Source organism: Pistacia vera, unplaced genomic scaffold (genome assembly GCF_008641045.1).
Source record: "Pistacia vera cultivar Batoury unplaced genomic scaffold, PisVer_v2 Contig117, whole genome shotgun sequence".
In the NCBI taxonomy this organism is placed as follows: Eukaryota; Viridiplantae; Streptophyta; class Magnoliopsida; order Sapindales; family Anacardiaceae; genus Pistacia; species Pistacia vera.
The window spans coordinates 2,476,941-2,492,831 of NW_022195215.1; the positions used below are offsets into that span (position 1 = coordinate 2,476,941).

At 33.1% G+C, this 15,891-nt stretch overlaps 1 protein-coding gene and 1 pseudogene across 1 annotated transcript; one reads left to right on the forward strand and one right to left on the reverse strand.

Moving 5' to 3' along the window:
- Positions 1-4,964: 4,964 nt before the first annotated feature.
- On the reverse strand, positions 4,965-6,200 carry LOC116105927 (fatty acid desaturase 4, chloroplastic-like). The gene has a single exon (XM_031392293.1). The coding sequence runs from the start codon at positions 6,037-6,039 to the stop codon at positions 5,137-5,139; it is 903 nt and encodes a 300-aa protein (XP_031248153.1). The 5' UTR covers positions 6,040-6,200; the 3' UTR covers positions 4,965-5,136.
- Positions 6,201-7,170: 970 nt separating this feature from the next.
- Positions 7,171-11,500, forward strand: LOC116105918 (annotated as a pseudogene).
- The last annotated feature ends 4,391 nt before the right edge of the window (positions 11,501-15,891 follow it).

Below are 15,891 nucleotides of genomic sequence, written 5' to 3' on the forward strand. Positions count from 1 at the left end.
TTCATGACAAAATCATCATTGAGCTTGATGGAATAGAATGTGTACTAGATTTCGATGCAACTAAAAGCAGCGACACTACTGAAACTATTCTGAAAGATCCATTGTATCAGTTACATGAATCAATTAACTAGTCCTTTAGTTGGGAAAGGTGCAGAATCCCCACTGAAAATTTTGCCTGAACATAGTGGCTTCCATGTAAATCCAGTGACTAGATAATTAATTGCATCAAGGATTTCGATTTTGGCAAGCTCATATTCTGGACATAAACGAGGTCCCCCTCCAAATGGAATATGGCAGTAAGGAGGAATGGACGGTTGATTCGCAAATCCACTTGGGTCAACTTTTGATGGTTCTGCGAATATGCTATCACTGCTGTCACTGGTTGGTGTTCCATAGAGGCTTAACTTTGATACGGGACCATACTTTCTTTTTCTTTGTCCCATTATAGGCCGAAGCCTTGGCCTTCATGGCTCTAACTCTAAGAAGGCCAAGGCTTTGGCCTTTAATGGGAAGTCCGAGTGAACCTGGAGGGAACCTTTTTTATGCTCTTCTCCTAAGCAGGAAAAGAAAAACTGGGAGGTGGATAAGGAAAAAAGTCAAGAAGGTAGGGGTGAGCACGGGTAACGGATAGAACCAGAACCTGCAGGTAGAACTGAAACCGATACTGTGCAGGTAGGTTTCGGTTCCATTTTATTAGAACCGACATTGTGCAGTTCCGGTTCTTATGTGTAGAGGAACTAGAACCGAAACCGGAACCTAAAAAAAGAACATGTAGAGGGTACCCAGTTTGGAACATGCTTGGAACTTGTAGAGGGTATCCAGTTTAAAACCTGTTTGGAATCAATTTTTGGAACCTGTTTTGGAAATTGGGCTGCAATGAAATATTTGTGAATAATGGGGGGGTTTCATTATTTTACATATAAAAAAAAAATTAAAATAGAAAAAGTTAAATTTTTAGAATAACCTAATTAAATAAATATACAATTATACTTATTACATATAAACTGCACCATATTAAAAACTTTAATATATTATAATATATTAATATTAAGGTTTTAATTAATTAAGTGTATAATTGGAATTAGGATCCAATTAAAAGTGTTTTAATGTTATTAAAAGAATTATTTTTGAATAAAAGTATATTTGATTGAATAATAATATATTTAGTTATTTACTTCAATTATCAAGTTCTAAATATATCTATAGTAAATTAGCAATTAATTAATTATATATGATAAATTAATAAACATTAATAAATTTAATTACTAGTTAAATATCATACTTAATCAATTATATCATTACATTATAGTTAAATGATTACTTAATTAATTATATTATTATAACATTACTTAATTGATTTATAGAATAATTAATTATAGCAGAATCTCATCGAACCAGATAGAATATGCTTAAACGAAGAACAACACTTTAAACCAGTGTTGATTTCCTCGATTCTGATGCCTTCAACTCCGATCATGGCGCCATCTCCTTCATCTCTTCTCTTTGTTTGACGCTTTTCACAATGTTATCGCTTCTGTTCACGCACGCAACCTGTTCGACGAAATACCCTTTCACCCTCGCGATGTTCTCCTCTGTTGCCCCGACAGGTCTCGTGCCAATCTTGAACTCGCTCAAAGGCGCGGCGGACTGCTGCCGGCGTTTTGTGGTTCTGCCTCCTCGTTAATGACACCGTTGAGTGAAGGGTGCGTGCTTTTATGAGAACCAGGCGTGGATGGAGTTTCATAATAGTCTGGCTCTGAGTTTGGTGGTGGGACTCTTCATATCAAGGTACTCCTTTTTTTTTTTTTTTTTTTTTTTGGGAAATTTGTTATGTGGGTAATTGGATTTTGCTCATCTCTGGTAAAGTTGGCCTTTTTTTTTTTTTTTTTTTTTTTTTTTTTTTGTTTAATATTGTGTTAGAGAAAAGGGTTGCTTAAAGTTTAGGTTTTTCGAATTTACTTTCATAGATTTTGTGTTTTTGTTTTGATGAAATGTGAGACTATGGGTCTGTTTATGTTGCGTTGATTTTTGAACTTTCTGGAGCTGAATTTGAGGTTTTCTCGGTTTATGGTTCATTAAATAATTTGATTTGCATTGTTCTTGTACTTATAACTTGGCTGTATTTGGTTCTGTTGACGTTTGTTGTCTTGTAATATTTAGGTTTTGTGGATAGTTTTTTGTAGTTTAGTTGAATTTAGGAATTTTGGGTTGTTTTTGTTTAGGTATCAGATTTGATTGTGCTTTTCAGCTTCTTGCCTTGTAATTTTACTTTGGAGTTATTTAGTTGTAGTACTGCTTGTGTCTCTTATCGTCAGTAAAAGAATTGGTTGTTCATTTCCAAAACTAAAGTACTTAAAGAAGTATCTATGTGCTATCCAGGTTACCAAAGCTCATAGTTGGACATCATGGATCTTTATGTCTTGCAACTCCGTACCGTGTGTCTTGGGACTACTATTTTTTGTCCCGGAGCATACTTTTGAATTCAAAAGAGTGGGAAGGAAAGCCGAGTATGAATATGTGAGTTTCAACTTTCTATTATTCAGAACTTACCCCTTGTTGTAGACAGTTTTGAAGTTGAAACACATATTTGTTTTCTATTCTGTGTGTGTACTTTATATATATCAGGTTGAAAAACAAGGGAGTTTCAATCTTCCTCATGCAAGCTGGGATGCTTGGAACCCTTGAAGCACTATGGGATGTCTTTCCTCTATTTACTAATACTGGATGGGTGAGAGCTCCAATATTGGTTTCTCAACAAGCACATGGGAGCTAACTTTGAAGAGCGTCCTAAGCCTGGGTTACAAATGTCAGTGTTGAAGGCATTAAATCTGGCGATTTCCTTGCAATTTCAAAGATCCGTGGAAGGTGGGAGGTTTTGAGACTTTGGAGAAGTGGGTCAGGGATCTTACGCTGGTCATTCTGCTGTTTGCTTAAGGGATTCTGAAGGGAAGCTTGGTTGGTGAATCAGGGCACGAAAATGACCAGTAAAAACCATAGACTTTCTAAGAAATGATGGTATTAAGGACTCCATTGAGTTTGAAACTGTTATGAGGTCCTTCATGGTCATTTTATTTCTTAAATTTCATTTTACTTCCAGTTAGAACCTTTAGTCTGGTATACATTATGTTAGTGCAAAACTGTTGCTGGAGCTATTTAGTTGTGGCATTGCTTTGAATGTTTCATGCCTTATTTACAGATTTTTTTTTTGGGTTTTGTACAATTAAATGTTTTATTTATCCTTATTTGTTTCCCCACTGTTCTGCCTTCATTGTAACATCCTCACATAACTAGTTCTTTTAGTTTATAGAGAACAACAAATCTGTTGCTAAATCTCTTAATACGAATGATTAACCACATGCAAACAGCCTATGAAGGGATTAAGTGAGTCTTGAAATGCTGTTCTCCGAAAATTTCTTGTTACCTGATATTTTGGATTATGCTAGAATTAATGGGCTAGGAAATCAAGTGGTGGCGGATTATATACTTCTGTTAGTCATTAGATTAATACTGAGTTTGCCTTTCATTTTTTCAGGGTGAAGATATAATTGCAGTGTACCCTGGGATGATGGTGGGAATTTGGCTGAATAAGGATGATTCCAACCCCATATAGCATTGCTTCCTTTGCATCCTGATTATCGGCAAGGTTTATGACTGCTGCATGGGAGTATGCTTTAAGCATGGCAGGAAAACTTATGGTTATCATAACCTGATATTTGCTGGATAGACACTATAGATGCAATTATCCACCCCCTTGGATGCTCATCTGTAATAAATTTTCCGTATCTGAATATATGTGTTATGATATTCTCTTCTTTCCTTATATTTCCTTCTTTTCATTGTCTTCAGCTTTTCCCTTCTTGACCACAAGTTTTATACTGATGATTTGTCGTCTACTCATCTTTTGAAAGTATTTGTTGTGTTGGTGATATTAACCTCTATTCTGTCATTGTGAGCTTTACATGTTGCCTCTGAAAACAAGGGGGTGCACCAAGAAAATGGCCCAGGAGATTTTGTTTCATTTGTCTCTTTGATTTCTTTATTAAATCCAGTGTTCAGCCTTCATAGGCACAAATAACAATTCTATATTACTAATGATGCGATGGCCTCCTTGTTTTCTGCCTTTCAGATTGAAATCTTAAGATGTTATAGTTCTTCGACTGCTAACCAGTTTTATAATGTTATAATTCTAGTTGTGCTTTCCATCTTGGTATTTGCAATTGAATTTTATGAATGAATTAGTTTCTCTGTTCATGATTAAAAGTTGAATGCTAACATTATGGTCTTACAGGTTGCTTCTGTTATGACTATGTGGAACCATATACAGCCCTATGCTGCAAATATGTGGAATGAAGCCTTGAACAAGCGGCTTGGAACTCAGGTATATAAAAAATTAGTCTCCATTTCCCAGATCATGCTTCCTCGTTTTTATAATTAAAATGTCTTGAAATCATGGTGCTTCATGCATCAACAATTTACTTATAGATAATTAGTTTGTGAACTTTGGTAGGACAATTAACATGGTAAACATCTTTATTTTAGATCTTTTAGATTAGACATTTTTCACTTAAGTATTTCATGAGCAAAACTTGGATAAGATGGCTTAATCTTAACACCGGTCCCTTGTCTACAAAAATGTTAGACTACTTGTTAAGTGATTAAGCAATTATTGTTGAAATCAATGTGCAACATGTCATTATTGAATACTTGATTAAGTTTTATTGTTTTTTTACAGATCTTGATCTTCCCGATTTATTAGTAGAAACTGAAAAGCGTGGCTATCCTTTGATGAACTGCTGACAATTCCTGAGCAGGATGATTGGGTTTATAGTGATGGGAAGTCACATCATGTATTGCTTTCGTTCTCGAAATGTATAAGGAGGCAGGATTGTTTATCCATTGCTAGCTCTATTCAAGTCACCGAGTTTACGGTTCGTCTATCTAGAATGCTTGCAACCACTAATTCAGGTCGCCCCACAATCTTCACCCTGTAGAATTTTGTTTATAAATTGTATCTAGCAGAGGACTGATCCATAAAAGTAGCAATATTGTTTTGTTTTCCTCCTTCACCTTATCCATCAAAAAGAAAAAGGAAATGGCCATAAACTTATCAAACCCTCGAGAAGAAAAAAAAAATTATCAGCGTGCTGCAACTTGAGAAGGAGTCTCAGCCTCTTCAGCCCACTCAGAGTTGGGTTCACTCCAAGACCGGGGTCGAACACCAAGTTTGAAAAACAAGACCATCTCCAAGACTTCAAACACCTTCTGTTTATCCAAAAACTCATTCCAAACTCCACTTACTATGCAGTAATTGTTGTTGTAAGGCGGCCTGTGATGTACAGCGTGTTGTGACCGCGACACAAGCACCCCTGCATCCTGTAACGCCACCACTAATGGCGGCAACTTGCTCTTAGTACCATGAGCCCAGGCATGAAATTGCTGGCTAAACATAATGCAGCCTGCGCAGACACTCACAAATCCAGTAATACTTGCATCATTACAAAAGATATCCAAAGGTAACACTGTAAAGGTTATGGCTTTAGCTAAGGAATGCAAATTGTTAGCAAATTGGCGCCTGGTGATCGTCCAGGGCCACTTATGATGACCCTGGAAGGCATCAATTTGTGAACCGAAAATCGGCGTTGAAGCATCACCGTAATTATCAATGCCCCAGTGGTAGACACCGGACCCAAGATCAGCTAAAATGTAACCAACGTAGCCTGCCAAAATGGGCTCAAGCCAGACATGAGAAGAGGCTGCAGCCACCATGGACTTGGCTAGTGAAATAAGCACAGTGGTGCACCCAGTTGCGACCCAAGCTCGATGAGCCGATGTTGACTGCAAAGTTGGGTCATTGAACAGAGGAGGAGAAGCTAATAGCCGTGGCTCGATGATTAGCTGGTTAGGACTGCTCGACCTGGGCTCAGGCTTGGTACTGGTAGAGGCTGAGCATATGACACGCGTACTGTGGCACGGCCGATGCCATGTGGGGACATATTCTAGGGACCTTAATGAACATTTTTGATGGGGTAGGATAGCCATTGAAGAATACTGGCTCTAAGAGAATCGAAACAAGAGTGCAATGAGAAGCTATATATAAACATGTTGAGGGAAATGCATGAAACTTGTGGCTTAAAACAGAAGTGGGATTTCCATGGAGAGACTGATAAAAGAAGAAGAAGAAGATTGTGGTGCAAATAGAATATGCGTGGGGCTATAGGGTTCTATAACTTGTGTGCAAATGGAACCATAGAAAAAAGTAATCAACTCTGAGGTGGTCCATGAGAATATAGCCCCCTTTTGAGCCGTTGGATTGGTTTTAGCTCTAGAGGCAAGTGAGGACCGGGATTTGATGGGAAATATGGTTGGAGGATGGTTCATGAGGAAGGATAAAGCTTTGCGTATGTGGTTGAAGTTTGTGATCAAAATTCTTCCTCCTGTTTTGTTTATCTGTGAAAATTGTAAGAGAGAGTTGGGATATTGGCCTGACGGTCAAGGAAATTTGCTCTCTTCCTTGAATTAATAAATTCAAACCTTAGGGTCACCTAATACAATAACATTATGACTTATCTGAGCTTATAGGGTGTTTAATGAACTTTAAAGATTAGTCGAGAAAAAACGTATTGTAGAGGAATATTCAAAGTTGCAAGCTTAGTTGAGGAAAAAAATATCTTAAAAGAATATTCAAAGTTGCAAGCATATATACTTCTAAAGATACCTTGAGAAGGAGAAATGCCTCGATACATTTTTCTCTTACTACATTTGCCAATTTTGAATTCACAATTTATACTTTTTTTTTTATTGTTTTAAATTATCTTCGATAATATTACCAAATTTTTCAGTCATGTTTCTAATATGTAAGAAGTAATTTATAAATCGATTATGAAAAAACTTGATCTGAATTCCAAACTTAAGACTCTTAACTTTATTTAAACAAATCACGTATCATAAACATTGAGTTCAATCTAATGTGGGTTTTGTTTACATTTTTCAAAAGAAAAAAAAAAAAAAAAAGTCCCGATTATATGAGAAAAGTTAGGTGGAATAATTTCATAATTTGTTTTAACATGGAGGTTGTAGTTCCCTACAAGTAATAAATGATGGTGACGTTAAAGAAACATGTACAAGTTTATGATACTCAAGACAAGAGAAACCTTTAGTAATAGAAATTTCAAAGGTACAAAAATATACTAAAAGGAGTATGTAGAATAGAAATATAAGTTTTAATTAGTGTTTTGTTTTTTCTAAACTTTAGACCATGATATGGTACAAAAACTATAATACAATTTCAACACTAAATGAATTTTAAATATAATATAAAATATTAAAATATACAAATTATTCAAGTCTAATTAGATGTATGATTAATCGTTTATAATGAAAACCTTGAATTTTGCAAAAGCGACAATGCTAATAAAATAACAAACCAAAATTAATGGCTATGCGTCCAAGAATCATCAAGCGAACCCAGATAGAATGCTTAAACGAAGAACAACACTTTAAACCCAGTGTTGATTTCTCGATTCTGATGCCTTCAACTCCGATCATGGCGCCATCTCCTTCATCTTCTTCTCTTTGTTTGACGTTTTCACAATGTTATCGTTCTGTTCACGCACGCAACCTGTTCGACGAATTACCCTTTCACCCTCGCGATGTTCTTCCTCTGTTGCCCCGACAGGTCTGGGCAATCTTGAACTCGCTCAAAGGCGCGGCGGACTGCGCCGGCGTTTGGGGTTCGTCCTCGTTAAATGACACCGTTGAGTGGAAGGGTGCGTGCTTTATGAGAACCAGGCGTGGATGGAGTTTCATAAAGTCTGGCTCTGAGTTTGGTGGTGGGACTCTTCATATCAAGGTACTCCTTTTTTTTTTTTTTTTTTTTTTTTGGGAAATTTGTTATGTGGGTAATTGGATTTTGCTCATCTGGTAAGTTGGCCTTTTTTTTTTTTTTTTTTTTTTTTTTTTTGTTTTATTGTGTTAGAGAAAGGGTTTGCTTAAAGTTTAGGTTTTCGAATTACTTTCATAGATTTTGTGGTTTTTGTTTGGATGAAATGGTGAGACTATTGGGTCTGTTTAGTTGCGTGATTTTGAACTTTCTGGAGCTGAATTTGAGGTTTTCTCGAGTTATGGTTCATTAAATAATTTGATTTGCATGTTTCTTTTGTAACTTTGTGGCTGATTGGTTCTGTTGACGTTTGTTGTCTTGTGAATATTTAGGTTTTGTGGATAATGTTTTGTGTTTAGGTTGAATTTAGGAATTTGGGTTGTTTTTTGTTAGGTATCAGATTTGATTGTGCTTTTCAGCTTCTGCCTTGTAATTTTACTTGGAAGTTATTTAGTTGTAACTGCTTGTGTCTCTTATCGGTCAGTAAAAGAATTGGTTGTTACATTTCAAAACTTAAAGTACTTAAAGAAGTATCTATGTGCTATCCAGGTTACCAAAGCTCTAGTTGACATGCATGGATCTTTATGTCTTTGCAACCGTACCGTGTGTCTTGGGACTACTATTTTGTCCGGGAGCATACTTTTGAATTCAAAGAGTGGGAAGGGAAAGCCGAGTATGAATATGTGAGTTTCAACTTTCTATTATTCAGAACTACCCCTTGTTGTAGACAGTTTTGAAGTTGAAACACATATTTGTTTTCTATTCTGTGTGTGTACTTATATAATATCAGGTGAAAAACAAGGGAGTTTCAATCTTCCTCATGCAAGCTGGGATGCTTGGAACCCTTGAAGCACTATGGGATGTCTTTCCTCTATTTACTAATACTGGATGGGGTGAGAGCTCCAATATTGGGTTTCTCAACAAGCACATGGGAGCTAACTTGAAGAGCGTCCTAAGCCCTGGGTTACAAATGTCAGTGTTGAAGGCATTAAACTGGCGATTTCCTTGCAATTTCAAAGATCCGTGGAAGGTGGGGAGGTTTTGAGACTTTGGAGAAGTGGGTCAGGGATCTTACGCTGGTCATTCTGCTGTTGCTTAAGGGTTCTGAAGGGAAGCTAGGGTTGGTGAATCAGGGCACGAAAATGACCAGTAAAACCATAGACTTTCTAAGAAATGATGTATTATAGGACTCCATTGAGTTTGAAACTGTTATGAGGTCCTTCAGGTCATTTTATTTCTTAAATTTCATTTACTTCCAGTTAGAACCTTTAGTCTGGTATTATCAATATGTAGTGCAAAACTGTTGCTGGAGCTATTTAGTTGTGGCATTGCTATTGAATGTTTCATGCTATTTACAGATTTTTTTTGGGTGTACAATTAAATGTTATATCCTTATGTGTTCCCAGTTCTGCCTTCATTGTAACATCCTCAACATAACTAGTTCTTTTAGTTTATAGAGAACAACAAATCTGTTGCTAAATCTCTTATACGAATGATTAACCACATGCAAACAGCCTATGAGGGATTAAGTGAGTCTTGAAATGCTGTTTCGAAAATTTCTTGTTACTGATATTTGGGTATGCTAGATTATTATGGGCTAGGAAATCAAGTGGTGGCTGATTATATCTTCTGGTAGTATAGATTAATACTGAGTTTGCCTTTCATTTTTCAGGGTGAAGATATAATTGCAGTGTACCCTGGGATGAATGGTGGGAATTTGAGCTGAATAAGGATGATTCCAATCCCCATATAGCATTGCTTCCTTTGCATCCTGATATTCGAGGCAGGTTAATGAGACTGCTGCATGGGAGTATGCTTAAGCATGGCAGGAAAACCTTATGGTATCATAACCTGATATTTAGCTGGATAGACACTATAGATGGCAATTATCCACCCCCTTGGATGCTCATCTGGTAATAAATTTTCCGTATCTGAATATATGTGTTATGATATTCTCTTCTTCCTTATATTTCCTTCTTTTCATTGTCTAATCAGCTTTTCACTTCTTGCCACCCAAGTTTATATCTGATGATTTGTCGTCTACTCATTCTTTTGAAAGTATTTGTTGTGTTGGTGATATTACTCTATTCTGTCATTGTGAGCTTTACATGTTGCTTGAAAACAAGGGGGTGCACCAAGAAAAGGCCCAGGAGATTTTGTTTCATTGTCTCTTTGAATTTCTTATTAAATCCAGTGTTAAGCTCATAGGCACAAAAACAATTCTATATTATAATGATGCGATGGCCTCCTTGTTTTCTGCCTTTATCAGATTGAAATTTAGATGTTATAGTTCTTCGACTGCTAACCAGTTTTATAATGGTTATAATTTCAGTTGTGCTTTCCATCTTGTGTATTTGCAATTGAATTTTATGAAGAATATAGTTTCTCTGTTCATGATTAAAAGTTGAATGCTAACATTATGGTCTTACAGGTTGCTTCTGTTATGACTATGTGGAACCATATACAGCCGGCACTATGCTGCAAATATGTGGAATGAAGCCTTGAACAAGCGGCTTGGAACTCAGGTATAATAAAAATTAGTCTCCATTCCAGATCATGCTTCTGTTTTATAATTAAAATGTCTGAAATCTGGTGCTTCATGCATCAAACAATACTTATTAGATAATTCAGTTTGTGAACTTTGGTAGGACAATTAACATGGTAAACATCTTTATTTTGATCTTTTAGATTAGACATTTTTCACTTAAGTATCTGAGCAAAAAAATGGATAAGATGGCTTAATCTTAACACCGGTCCCTTGTCTACAAAAATGTTAGACTAATTGTTAAGTGATAAACAAATTATTGTTGAAATACAATGTGCAACATGTCATTATTGAATACTTGATAAGTTTTTGTTTTTTTCAGGATCTTGATCTTCCGATTTATTAGTAGAAACTGAAAAGCGTGGGCTATACTTTGATGAACTGCTGACAATTCCTGAGCAGGATGATTGGGTTATAGTGATGGGAAGTCAACATCATGTATTGCTTTCGTTCTCGAAATGTATAAGGAGGCAGGATGTTTGATCCAATTGCTAGCTCTATTCAAGTCACCGAGTTTACGGTTCGTCTATCTAGAATGCTTGCAACCCCACTTATTTACCAATAAATGTTATACAATGCTTTTAGGCTAATTTTGGCTGTCAGAATATAGTATTATTTTCCATTTGCTTACGAATAATACCTAGGATCAATATACCCACCCAAACCTAGGCCACCTGAAAAGCATGGTAGAGGAAATAACACAAACATCTCTCAAATGGATGACTATTGACCTTCTATAATCTATTGTCAATGTATATTTTAACTTATGGCATTAAAAAATCATAATTATTTGACAACAAAGTGTCAAAAGTAATGTAGAGATTCGTTTGGTTATTTAGGCTAACTCATTTATGGTTGAAATTGCAGATTAGAGATGCCTACATGCTCAGGTTTTTTGAGAATAATCAAGCCGTCTACCAAAGTGGTGCAACGGAACGATGATGTGAAGCTACCTTATTGTCAGATTAAAGGAAAGTATCGTATGGAATTGCCTGGATCAATACCTTGGACCCATATCCTCATAATGAACGGTGTCCGTCTCGCCCCCGAAATACGCCAGAATGAAGAACTGTTGAACACCAAATCATATCCACTGGAATGAAAGGTGTCAATAATCTCTGCCACTGAAATACTCCAGGCAAGAGGATGCTGAAACACTTCAATTGATTTCCCTTGGAATTTGTCAGTTACGGTTGATGTGATACTGGTTTTTGTGCGGAATCCAATATATTGTTGATGATGATTAGGAGAGATGCAAAAGAAACAAGTTTGACTACTGATGTATATATGGTGATAGGAATTTGAAAGACCACCTCAGCTATCAAATGTTGTACAATGTAAACTTAGCAGATGATTTGTAGTTAATTTTTTGCTAGTTTCTTAGCTTTGCAGTTTTATCTGTTTAGCGGGATTGATCTAGCGTTGCAATATAGAACATTATTATTAGGATAATCTTAGTAGAATTAGATTGTGGTTGGCAATTTCATTATCTGTTTGCTTGCTAATCGATATGTTAAGATCGAAATTTAAGTTCAATTTCAGGCTGTAGTTTTGAGCTACAATTGCTCAATTAGTATGCAGAGTCTGCCAAAGAAATGCTGCGATTTTCATGTTTCGGACCCTGATTTCATGACAAAATCATCATGAGCTTGATGGAATAGAATGTGTATAGATTTCGATGCAACTAAAGCAGCGACCTACTGAAACTATTCTGAAAGATCCATTGTATCAGTTACATGAATCAATTAACTAGTCCTTTAGTTGGGAAGGCACAGGATCCCTACTGAAAAATTTGCCTGAACATAGTGGCTTCCATGTAAATCCAGTGACTAGATAATTAATTGCATCAAGGATTTCGATTTGGCAAGCTCATATTCTGGACATAACGAGGTCCCCCTCCAATGGAATATGGCAGTAAGGAGGAATTGACGGTTGATTCTCAAATCTACTTGGATCAACTTTTGATGTTCTCCGAATATGCTGTCACTGGTTGGTGTTCCATGAGGTAACTTTGTCGGGACCATACTTTCTTTTTTTGCCCATTATAGGCCGAAGCCTTGGCCTCATGGCTCTAACTCTAAGAAGGCCAAGCTTTGGCCTTTAATGGGAAGTTCGAGTGAACTGGGAGGAACCTTTTTATGCTCTTCCCTAAGCAGGAAAAGAAAACTGGGAGGTGGATAAGGAAAAAAGTCAAGAAGGTAGGGGTGAGCACGGGTAACGGATAGAACCAGAACCTGCAGGTAGAACTGAAAAACGATATGTGCAGGTAGGTTCGGTTCCATTTATTAGAACCGACATTGTGCAGTTCGGTTCTTATGGTAGAGAACTAGAACCGAACCGGAACCTAAAAAAAAGAACATGTAGAGGGTACCCAGTTTGGAACATGCTTGGAACTTGTAGAGGGTATCCAGTTTAAAACTGTTTGGAATCAAATTTTTGGAACCTGGTTTGGAAATTGGGCTGCAATGAAATATTTGTGAAAAGGGGGGGTTCATTATTTACATAAAAAAAATAAAATAGAAAAAGTTAAATTTAGAATAACCTGAATTAAATAAATACAATTATACTTATTACATATAAACTGCACATTAAAAACTTTAAATATTATAATATATTAATATAAGGTTTAATTAATTAAGTGTATAATGGGATTAGGATCCAATAAAAGGTTTTAATGTTATTAAAAGAATTATTTTGAATAAGTATTTTGATGAATAATAATATATTTGTTATTTACTCAATATCAGTTCTAATATCTATAGTAAATTAGCAATTAATTAATTATAATGATAAATAATAAACATTAATAATAATTACTAGTTAAATATCATACTTAATCAATTATATCATTCATTATAGTTAAAATGATTACTTAATTAATTATAATTATAACATTACTTAATTGATTTATAGAATAATTAATTATAGCATTACCTACATAATTAATTACTTACATTATTGACTTAAAACTTTAGTATATTACTTAATTAAATAATTAGAAATTTAATAAATTATAGTATTACATTATAGATTATAGTATATTACTTAATCAATATGACACTCATTATAAAATTGTACAATACTTAATTAATGATTAAAAATTTAATTAATTATAATATTACATTAAAGATTTATAATATGATTACTAATTCACTATAACATTACATTATAGTATGACACTAATTATTATAACATACATAATTAAATGATTATCTAATTGTTATGACATTATATATAAACATTAGTAATTACTAATTTACACATAATAATTAGCATAATACTTAATTAAATGATTAGAATTTAATTAATTTAACATTACATTATAATTTATTAATGATTACTTAATTAATTGTAACATTACATTATAATTAAATGATTACTTAATATATAACATTCTATTATAAACAAATTAATTATAATATTATATTAAAGATTTATAGTATAATTACTTAATTCATTATACATTTCATTATATATAATTATATAATTAATTTAAAATTACATAATTAGATGATTATTTAATTGATTATGACATTATATTATAATATTAATTATAACATTACATTTATACAAATGATACTTATTAAATGATTAAAAATTTATTAATTAAGCATTACATGGTTAAATAATATAATTAAATATAACATTATTACATTACATTATATTATGATCAATAATAATTAAACATTACATTATAGATTTAGTATAACTACTTAATCAATTATAAACATTTCAATAAACATTAGTATATTAATTAAAGATTAGAAATTTAATTAATTAAAATTATAGATTATTAGTATGATACTTAATTCATTGTAACATTACATTATAGTATTATCATAATTAATTAAAGTTACATAATTAAATGATTACTTAATTGATTATGATATTTTATTATAAACATAATAATTTACTACATAAAATTAGTACAATACTTAATTAAATGATTAGAAATTTAATAAACTATAACATATTAACATTTTTATAAATTTTAGTAGATTATTTAATTATGTAACATTACATTATAAAAAAATAATTACTTAATTAAATTATTATGCAATTAATTATAACATTATTACATTACATATATTATGATCACTTAATTAATTATAGCATTACATAGTTAAATGATTACTTAATTAGTTAAATTTATAACATTACATATAACATTAACCATTTATTACATTTATATTACTAATAAATGATTAAAAAAAATTTAATTAATTATAACAATACATTATAGATTTATAGTATGATTATTTAATCAATTATAACATTTCATATAAACATAGTGAATTAATTAAATAATTAGAAATTTAATTAATTACACTATAAATATAGATTTATAGTATGATTACTTAATTCATTATAACATTACATTATAGGATGATCACAAATTAATATAACATTACATAATTAAATGATTACTTAATTGATTAGACATTAATTATAAACATTAGTAATTTACACAATATTTACTTAAATGATTATAATTTTAATTAATTATAACATTAAATAATTATAGTATGATTACTTAATAATTATAATATTAATTATAAATTATAGTATGATTACTTAATTAATTTAACATTCTATTATAAACATTAGTACAAACTTAGTTAAATGATTAGAAATTTAATTAATTATAATTTATATTATAGTTAATAGAATATACTTAATTAATTATAACATTACAATTACATTGTAGTATGATCACTTAATTAATTATAACATTACATAATTAAATGATTACTTAATAATTATGACATTATATTTATAAACATTAAACATTAGTAATTATTAATGTTAGAAATTTAATTGATTAGATGATTAGAGTGCATGGACACAAATGAAGAGTAATCAAAATTTGTTAGGGGTGTATTATGAACTTTTAAGGTATTTTTGTCATTTTTTAAACTAGTAGGGGAGTAATGATTTTACGGGGTACTGGGAAAGGAGTCGGAACTTACATTTGAGGTCTAGTTCCTTGAATTTAAGAACTGTATGTGCAGTCCGGTTTAGATTCCTTTTTTGGGAACCTGCACTGTGCGGTTCGGTTTTGATTCTTCAAAAAATACAGGATACCCAGAACGCTCACCCTACAAGAAGGTACCATGGTGGTTTTTGCAAGAGAGAATGAGAGAAAGAGTGAGCCTATAGAGGATCCAAAGAGGTGATGGGAACAATGTGGACAGCTAAAACTAAAATTACTTTTTTGTGTTATCTGGGTTGGAATTCTCATTTAAGACTTAAATATGCCTTTAGATTTGTCAATAAGAGAAACACAAGGCAAGAAGTTTATTGTATTATCTATCAGTATAAAACACACAAACTGACATGGGGACAAATTTGCAGTGTAGTGTTCTAAACAATCTGATATTTTACAATCAAGCTGGATCAAATAAATAAGTCTGGATTCGATGTAACATGAAGCAGCAACACTGCTGAAGTCCTTAAAGATCCACTC